A 10,072-nucleotide genomic window follows, 5' to 3' on the forward strand; every position below is an offset into this window, starting at 1 on the left:
TTAACCGAGAACAGAGTTTGAATATTACTGGACGATAATTACTGGACGAGGTCTCGGGAAAGACTGATTCTTGGTTCTGAAAATCTAAGGGGGAGAGGTCCTTCGAGAATGTTCAGGGAAAATTCAGGTCCTCAAGGACCGTGACTAACACGTTTGTTTTTCCGTTCCTCGCGCGCGATCCGAAATTCAAGAGAAAGTTGGCCTGGGCGATGGAGTATCCAACAATATATTTATTTTATAATGGCTGAAGTAGTGAAAATCAATGTATTAAACAAGTACATTAATTTTGCATCCATATATACATAAATTAACTGTCGAAATTATGAGAAAAAATTAACTTTGATTATAAAATAATATCGCGTACCAGAAAGTTTTCACGAAACACGGTCGAAAAATGCCAAGGAGCGCGATCGCGCCACGTCGATTACGTGTCGAATGAAGAGCTGAAGAGCAAAACAAATGTCTATAATGGGTCTAAATCTAATATGGCGGAGCTGTCCTCTCTATCAGCTCGTATGATGGGGATTCATAATTTTATATGCGACCCGCGAAATCATTTGGGTTGGCCACACCTGTTCTAGGCTGTACGTTGTACAACGACTCCATGAAGACTGTATAAGGAGTCCTAACTGTGTAGTGTAGAAGTGTTATCAAAGTCCTGAGCTTGAAGTTATGAATATTTCTACCACTCGCGGCGCAAGTGAGCACAGACTACGATGTACATTTGTATACAATTTATCTACAGATAATCTTCAGATTGGCCTGCACTTGACCGGCAGTCCATTTGTTATTGCAAAATACATATGAATTTTTTGAGGCTCTATCATCTATACATTAATAGATAATGTATACACATATGACATATATATCGTAGTCTGTGCGCACTTGCGCTGCGAGTGGACGAAATATTCATAACTTCGAGTTCGGGATTTTGCTAAAAATTTTCTAGTAACTTTCTTAGGGAGTTGGATCTCCTTATACAGTCTTCATGAACGACTCGTAACCGTTTCAACGGTTTTCGTTATTCAGGGCTCCAGAATCGTTGCGGTTCCATCTTCGCTCTCCTTGCTAAAGCCGCCTGCACGGAACAGTCTATATCGAGAATCACTCGAACGAAAGACGTATTGCGGTTGAAGTTGCAAAACAGAGCGACCAATATTCACACTTCGCACGCGCTGAGCATGGACGTGCTTCTGGGCAAAGGTTTGGAACTCGGAAGTCACGGTAGCGACTGCTGGCCTCACGTTTTCACGTAAGACATCGCCCTTAGTTTCGCGATACGCGCAGAGATGGGCGAAACCCTAGGCTTCGAATAAATCTAAAGTTTGCCGATATGTTTGTCTTGTTCCCTTCTTTGTAAAATATTCGAAAGAGGAAACGAGACAAACATATCGGCGAACTTCAGATTTATTCGAAGCGTAAGGTTTCGCCCATCACTGTATACGCGACGATTTCTACCGATCTCCGAGATCTCACCTTTCGCTTCGCATTTTGGAAAAGGTGCTGCTTGTACGTGAGCAAGCTGGAGCACGACTTCTTCGGGAGAAACCAGAACCCGTCGCTGCCTAAAACCCAGCAAAAGAAAGAGAAAAAGGATGCCTCGAACGGAGATCCCAAAGGAAATCAGGACAAACTGAGGCTCAATTTCAACATCACCGACGAAGAGGAAACATGGTAAGGTGTCATCCTCGAAATTTCTCTTCGACGTTCCAATATCGCGTCCCGTTCACCGAAGTTCTTTGTCGCAGCGTCGACGTCTACAGCTTCCTCTCGAGTCCCTACACGCAGAACCCAAGTTCGGATACCATCCCGGAGATAATCCAAGAATCGAACGCAGACAGCCAGTTCAACGGCATTCTTCCCGCGGACTACGCGGCCAAAATTGTCTGCGTTTTGTCGCAACAAGTCGACAGATTATTCGAGAACGCCGCGTTGAAGCTGAACCTTCGAGCTCTGTGCTTGTTCCTGGCGGCTCTTTGCAAGGCGAGCAAAGCTCAGCTGTTCAAGACAACGGACGGTTCGAAGGAGAACAAACGATTTTGGTGGAGGAAGAGCAAACCCAGGGAAAACGAGATGAACGTGCTGCTCTTGGCTCGGTTAGGAGAGGTCATGCTGAAGTGCGTGAAAAGTGGAAGGCCTCTTATTCATATTATGAGGGTGAGAGCTTTAAAAGTTTAGGGAGGTCCTTTAAGGGGGTCCACCTGTGTAACGTTTAAGTTTCAAGGCAATTTTCAAGAATCTTTTGTGGGAAAAGTACTAGTGCAATTATGATAATTTTTTTTCTATTTGGTAGATCGACGCTTTAACATTAATTTTTGATTTTATCACAATGTTTCGATATGTGGATATTCCTAGACGGCGCACAGTGCGTCGATTAATGGACAAAAATCGAAAAATGATGAATTTGCTAGAGCACAATCTAGCATTTTATTTTGTTACCTAGATGTCAATAGCTTGAAATTATATAGCTTGAACGTATTTATAATTATATGGCTACCTAATTGTAGCATATTATCACGTTCAGTTTCAGTTCGCCGTTTACGATAGTACAATTTACTTCTTTTTTTTTTTCACTTAGTCTGCAGTAATATTCATTCTTCGTACCTCATTTTGTCTGACATGGATTCCACTATTATGGGTATGTTTATTTCATAGCTGTTGCCTATATTAACAGTTTACTGATTATTAAAAAATTCTCATGCGCGAGATTCGAAATTAAATTTTAAGATAGACTTAAAAAAGAAATGTAAAAAAATGTATCGGTGATTCTTTTATATTTAGTTCCTCTAACTTTATATTTCATGCAAATAATGTCCACTTTTGCTACTACCTGCTAATATTTGAGAAATAAATTTTTTTAGAACGAGTCGTTAAAATCAAGAATATTGAAATTGCTGAAAAATGGATCTCGATAGAGCAATGTAACAAAGTTAACGGAATAAATATTGATATTAACCATTATAAATGACATAATAATTAATATAAGAAAGTTATAATTAAAAAAAATTAGAAACATATATTCGTTGCCTGTTATGCTCTTAAATAATAGTTACAAAATATAGTTTACTTTAAATCTATTATTCATTTATTTTACATGTCGATATAAAGTGATTAATGATGAACTATTAAATAGCCACGTATAGTTTCATTCTTTCGGTTACCAGAATTAATAAAAAAAATGTCATATTTATTTACGTAAACTTATTTAAGCTTATTTATGTAAGCGGTGCTTTAACGAGACCACTTAAAAGTAGAAGAGTCCTTCGGCGAGCAGGATTTGATCGTACTTGATCATCTGAAACAAAAAAGTAAAATATCGCTTTCTTTATAATTACATTTTGAAGGTACTGGCGATAAGATATTCACAAAATTTGGAAAATTGTTAATAGGGTGGCGTATAAACTACAAAATAATATTTTAAGGTATCTTTTCCCCTATCTAATGGCTAATAGACGTTGGACAAAATTCTTTTTAATACGATTCTCACTGCCAGTACCACCAATTACGTTTGAAAATTGTAGAAAAAAAATTTCATTCCGATTCATGTAATGGATTTTGCGCAATCCTGCTCGCCATTTCCAAAAACGTGCTTTCGAGAAAAACGCGTGACAGTCGGCTACGCTACCGTCCGATCCTTGAGAATGGTTGTCTTTGAGAAGGTTTAGTTTGTGAAAGAGGAATAGTTGGAGCTAATACCTCGTTGAAGCATTGGATTCGTGGTCTTGGAAAAATTTGGACCAAAGGGTCGCTGGACGTAGGGAAAATTTCTTTCAATTTTCTTCAAGGATACGACTAAAGGTCGATTCAGACTATACGACACGGACCGTCACGTTCCGGAAACGATATCTCCTAGATGATAAATATGTAGAAAAACAATTTTTGATTTTTTTGAAAATCTTACACAGGTGGACCCCCTTAACGAATTTAAACCAGTATAATATATAATAGCAACTCGCGTCGACAAGTTTCGGCGATTCGGTGATTGGTAAAATGTTGTTCCAGGTTTGGAGTATTCTGGGCCCTCATTTCATGGAAGCAGCTTGTCACAAAGACCGCGGTATTTCGAAAAAAGCGGTTCAATGCATCCACGACTCGATGGCAGCTTTGCTGAACGAGCAAGTAGAGTTGGCTCACTTCCATTTCAACGAAGCTCTCTTCAAGCCTTTCGAGAACCTGTTGTGCCTAGAACTCTGCGACGGCGATGTGCAGGACCAAGTAGGTCGTTTTGCTTCGTCAACTTAGTAGGAAACAAATTTGGAACTTGTCTTCGAAACGAATACATGGCTTCTTCAAATTTGTTGGTCTATTACTTCGATCCACGAAATATAATAGCAACCGAGAATCTTGTTAAAAATTAACGAGTAGAAAACAGGAAAAGTTTGAACGACTAGAAACTATCGAACAGCAAATTTCAAATTTGGAACTTATTCTCGTCTAGATTAGCTATCGCGCGTATATACACGGTCTGTCTAAAAAGAAACCGAACTTTCGCCGTAAAAAGAAAAAAGTACAAGTAAAGTTTTTACACACACGTTTATTTACTCAAAATAATCTCCCTCGGAATCAATACAGCGCACAGTGATCCCAAATGGCCAAAAAGCGGAGAAACCACAATATCTTGAAAACGGATCAGCCTATCGATCCGACACTAGTCTCATTCGATTCAGGATGAAAAAATACATTAGAATTATGTAAAAATTATTGTAATGAAAAAATGGTAATTTTTATAATAACAAGTCAATAGCTTTTTCGCTAAGGGGAAGGTGTTTTTTTTTGGGTTCAGGCCTCATATTCGTATGTTTGGGTCATTGAACCTTGTTTTAGTGAATTTTTAACAGGAAAAAATACAGGTTTTTTTATGTTTTTTAATCATCGTACATTTTATCTGTCGTGGATTTGTTAGGAATTTACCAGTCCATAATACGTCCTTTAATCATGAGCTAATTTTCGCGAAGGATGTCTCAATAATAATGTCACACCTTCATCAGAATGGATTTTAGAAGGAATTCGCAGATTCTCAAGATTTGAGTATTCACACATACTTGAGAATAAAATTATGTAACTCCCGAAAGAGCAAGTAGACACAGCTAAAATTTTCATCATGTTTTCATGGTGTAATATAGATGAGAAAACGTGAGAAATCAAACCAGAGACTGTCGGAGCTTTTTTTGAATCGATAGATTTCATAAAACATTCGAAAAACCTGCATATTCGCTTTACTCGTAATTTTTTCTTTTTTTTTTTGGCCTAAACAGTAAAAAGTCATGTTCACAGATTGTTACTAGACATTATTAATGACCGATCAATTCAGTTTTACCCAATCATAAGTGAAATCTTAATTTTTTTTCAAAGTAACCCAAATTTCAGCATTTCGACCGATTTCCAACTTTGATAAATTATAACTTCTTTCGAAATTAAAATTTAAAACAACCATTTCACAGGGTAATTCTACAGACTATTTACAGTAGCCAGGACATATTCTATAACAAAAATTTGACTTTCGAAAATTGAGTTTTTTCCGCTTTGGGACCACTGTGCAGCGTGTAGACCGCGTAATTAACATTTCGAAGGACCTTTGCAGCTCCTGTTTTGGTAGCCCGTTCAGTACGGCGATTACAGCGGCCTGAATCCCCGAAATGTTGCTGTAATGTGTCCCTTTCATTGGAATTAGAATTGTTACCTTGGATAATTCACCCTACTCGTCTGATCTGTCTCCCTGCGATTATTTTCTTTTCCCAAAATTGAAAATTCCAATGAAAGGAACACGTTATAGCAACATTTCGGAGATTCAGGCCGCTGTAACCGCCGTACTAAACGGGCTACCAAAACAGGACCAAAACAGGAGCTGCAAAGGTCCTTCGAAATGTTAATTACAGTGGGAGATTCTTTTGAGCGAATAATCGTGCGTGTAAAAACTTTACTTGTACTTCTTTCTTTTTATAGCAAAAGTTCGGATTCTTTTTAGACAGACCGTGTACGTCTTTGAAATTTTGAATTCAGTTGAAAACGCGATCAATTTATCCCCCGGCAGATCGTGAGCTGCATCTGCGAGTTCGTCGAAACCAACCGAACAGAGATTCGTTCAGGCTGGCGACCTCTGTTCGGGGCGCTGCGTGTAGCCTCCGTCGGTAATTCAGATTCCGTCGAATCAGCGCCTCTGCTGGAGGTCTTCAGGGTCTTCCTATCGACGGACAATACGTTGGTGTTCGCCAACGCGGCGCTAGATTGCATCCTGTGCCTCCTGAGGCACGTGCGCGGTATCGGCGACGCGGAGGGGCATCAGGACGAACAGGACCAGGTCGTCGATATCGCAGAGTCCCGACGAATGAGACTCTGCGTAGAGAGTCTCAAGTATCTGCTGAGCTGCAGCGACATCCTGGCCTCTATGTACGGGATGCCAGCGTGCCCCATCTTCCATTCCGCCCAGAGGATCCAGGTTTCGACCATTCCCCAATACGTCGATCCAACGATACCGAACTCGGAGCTGATCAGATTCGATAAGCACACCGAATCGATACAAGAGACCATTCCCGAGCGACCGCACGACGTACTCGTGGAGAACGTTCGCACGGCCACCACTCTGCAGAGCATGGACAAGCCCAGTGGCATTCTGAGGGTGTGGTACATCTTGATCGACGGCCTGGCTAGCGCTACCATGATATGTCCCAAACGTTACCAGCCTCACACTCTGGAAACATTATTCCATCTTCTACGAGATACCTTGAACGTTCCTGGACCAGCGTTCGGACTCTATTGCGTCAATCATTTGTTGCTACCGATGGTCCAAAATTGGCTGAGGAAGACCTCGAAGATCTTCAGGGGTTGGGACAACTTTGCGCCCAACTTTAAGCAGTGTTGCGGTCTCACGACGGATCTGGTTGTCGATTACTTGACTCATTTGCAAGGTGATTGAACCATATCTGCATTTCGTAGGATAAAGTACGGATAGCTCGAGACACCGTATACGATGAATTTTTCGAGAGCTGGAGGAGTAACCGAGACTCGTCGATGCTTTTTAGGGCCCGAGGTTGTCCGGAACGAGGCGTATCTACCGGCCACGACGCTGATGTTGAAACAACTTTTGCTGGTGATGGCGGAATGCGTCGTTCAGCCCACGGAGAGCATAGCTCGTTTGGGTTGCGCTTGTATCAGGTTAGCTTCGTCGATACGAATAGATTAAACTTCCTCTTTTCCTACCGTGCTCCTACGACTCGGTTCCGCTCCGAATTGGACGGCTAACCCTTGAATTCCTCTCCTCTCGAGCGGATCAAAGATCGCCAAGAATCGGAATGAACTAACCCGGAAATGTCCGGACCTGATCGAAACAAAATGGCGTTGGCGGTGAATGGCAACTCGGATAAATATTTCGGTTAACACTGCTTTTTTTAATCGTAATTTTTTTTTTTTAGTCGTATTTAAACAGTCAGTACGATCTAAGCATTCATGTTGGTCTGTTCTTTTGTGTTTAGTGTTGTGGTTAGACTTTTGGAAACTTTTCTTTTTGTGTTTATCCTTATAAAATGGATAATAACCAACCGGGACCTTATTATATAGGGTGTTTAAAAAAAAAGCATTCAATATTTATATGGCGTATAGGGCACACTGTACCGAGTAAAAAAGCTTTAGTAAACATTGGTCCAAAGGTCAACCGTTTCTGAGATATAAACATTTTTATTTGCTAGTACCATGAGAGAGCACTTAAACACGGTGTTTGGTCAAAGGTGGATAGGACGCGGTGGACCAGTTGCATGGCCTCCTCGATCCCCCAATTTCAATCCTCTGGACTTCTTTTTCTGGGGATATTTAAAAAGTCAAGCGTACTCCGCGTCGATAAATGACTTAGAAGAACTACGTAACGGAATTCACCATGCTTGTCGAATAATTGAACAGAAATGTGGGATTTTCGAGAGAGTTCGCGACTCTGTAAGAAGAAGATGCCAAGCGTCTACAAAAATGAGCGGTGGACACGTGGAGTATCTTCTATAAATATCGAAAACCCAGTAATAAGTCAATCGTGATACTAGCAAACAAAAATGTTTATACCTCAGAAACGGTTGACCTTTGGACCAATGTTTACTAATACTTTTGTACTCGGTACAGTGTGCCCTATACACCGTATAAATATTGAATGCTTTTTTTTGAACAGCCTGTATAAAATAAGTTACCACAAATATATTTTTTTGAAAATAATCATATTAGAACATTTGTAAGAAATTTTTCATTAAAAGAAATACCATAATTGCAGCTCCCAGCGAACGGCTACTTATTTTCGTCCGCAGCGAAAGTGTTAACGTTGTAGAATTCAAAAACATTTCCTTCTCGACCGAAGAGAAAACATTCTCGACGCGTCCGGATGAATCGTAGAACCGAATCGAAGAGAATGTCGATCGTTGATAGTCGGTTATCGTGAAGGATAACACCGTTCGGTGGTGGTTGAAGCTAGGAGGTTGCAGGCTCCGAAACCGTTTCATTCGTTCATTCGTTTATTTAACCCTTTTAGTGCCAGGCGAAAGAGACGTGCCTATGCGAGAATAACCGGCCGAATTTCACGGTTTTACTAGGGTTTGGGAAAATGCTAATAAAAACCAAACAAGAAACAATATTTACATGATTCAATATATCAATATATCAAGAAACAATATTACATGAGAATATAAGAACATATTAAGGACGAAATAGAGAACAAAACAATAACACTAGTTTTTCTAAATTCATTGAAAATTATATAAATAACAAATGTATAAAGGATCGTGAAGAAAGTAAAAGTTGAGTTCTCTCTCACAAAACGTATTTGCACATACAAAAAGTCATCTTTTCGTCGGAATTTTATATAGACCATTTATTACAAAGTGTATACTTTCCATTTCCAATATATTTTGTAACAAGATAAATAATATTACATAACAAAAATAAAGTAAGCGCCGGACGGATTATCTCTTCCGAAATACGTAATTGTTATAGGTAATATAACGTTGCTGAAACAAAACTATGTTGTCATAAATATATTCGTGATATAATTTTGCATAATACTTCGTTATAATAACATAAATAAGCAATTTTCTTTTTTAGTTAAAACGAGAAACTATTTTTTTTTAATTCTCTCATAATGAAATTAGACCATTTATAACGTAATGCGAATAGTAAAACGCTACAAGGCACGGGCCGATATATCGGCTCTGGCACTAAGAGGGTTAAAGTGCGTAACTTATTATACAAAGTTATTGCACTACTGCTTACTTATTACTTAGCTTATGTCCATTCTGCTTATCATCATCTTACACGACTCCTGCATTATTTTAACATCATTTCGATTTCACGTATTTGTCTACTTTCTTGTAGTTTTTTATGGGGAGAGATAAGATATTCACAAAATTTGGAAAATTGTTAATAGGATGGCGTATAAACTACAAAATAATATTTTAAGGTATCTTTTCCCCTAACTAATGGCTAATAGACGTTGGACAAAATTCTTTTTAACATGATTCTCACTGCCAGTACCACCAATTACGTTTGAAAATTGTAGAAAAAAAATTTCATTCCGATTCATGTAATGGATTTTGCGCAATCCTACTTGCCAGTTCCAAAACCGTGGTTTCGAGAAATGAGCCGGGCACGTTTGGGGTTCGAAAAATAATGAACTAAGCAGAATTTTATGAAACGCTTCTGTGACAGTCATTGTAATATCTCCTAGATATTTTTAGTTTTTAACTTTTTTAGTTAAAACGAAAAACTATTTTTTTTTAATTCGCTCATAATGAAATTAGACCATTTGTAACGTATTATAAATTTATTTTGAGGTAGAGTTCTCCCGTAATGCGAATAGTAAAACGCTACAAGGCACGGGCCGATATATCGGCTCTGGCACTAAAAGGGTTAAAGTGTGTAACTTATTATACAAAGTTATTGCACTACTGCTTACTTATTACTTAGCTTGTGTCCATTCTGCTTATCATCATCTTACACGACTCCTGCATTATTTTAATATCATTTCGATTTCACGTATTTGTCTACTTTCTTGTAGTTTTTTATGGGGATCTATTTTTCTATGATAACTCCTTGAATTCTCTACTTT

At 39.0% G+C, this 10,072-nt stretch overlaps 1 protein-coding gene across 1 annotated transcript in view; it reads left to right on the plus strand.

The window, feature by feature from the left end:
- LOC128884588 (brefeldin A-inhibited guanine nucleotide-exchange protein 3-like) overlaps nt 1-10,072 on the plus strand; it is a 34,839-nt gene that overhangs the window by 9,046 nt on the left and 15,721 nt on the right. Inside the window, exons 5-10 of the mRNA XM_054138065.1 lie at nt 1,006-1,252; nt 1,501-1,674; nt 1,749-2,157; nt 4,003-4,215; nt 6,032-6,905; nt 7,020-7,152. Of these exons, the coding sequence (XP_053994040.1) occupies nt 1,006-1,252; nt 1,501-1,674; nt 1,749-2,157; nt 4,003-4,215; nt 6,032-6,905; nt 7,020-7,152 (2,050 nt within the window). The remainder of the gene's footprint in view (nt 1-1,005; nt 1,253-1,500; nt 1,675-1,748; nt 2,158-4,002; nt 4,216-6,031; nt 6,906-7,019; nt 7,153-10,072) is intronic.

The sequence above is a fragment of the Hylaeus volcanicus genome, chromosome 1 (genome assembly GCF_026283585.1).
Source record: "Hylaeus volcanicus isolate JK05 chromosome 1, UHH_iyHylVolc1.0_haploid, whole genome shotgun sequence".
NCBI lineage: Eukaryota > Metazoa > Arthropoda > Insecta > Hymenoptera > Colletidae > Hylaeus > Hylaeus volcanicus.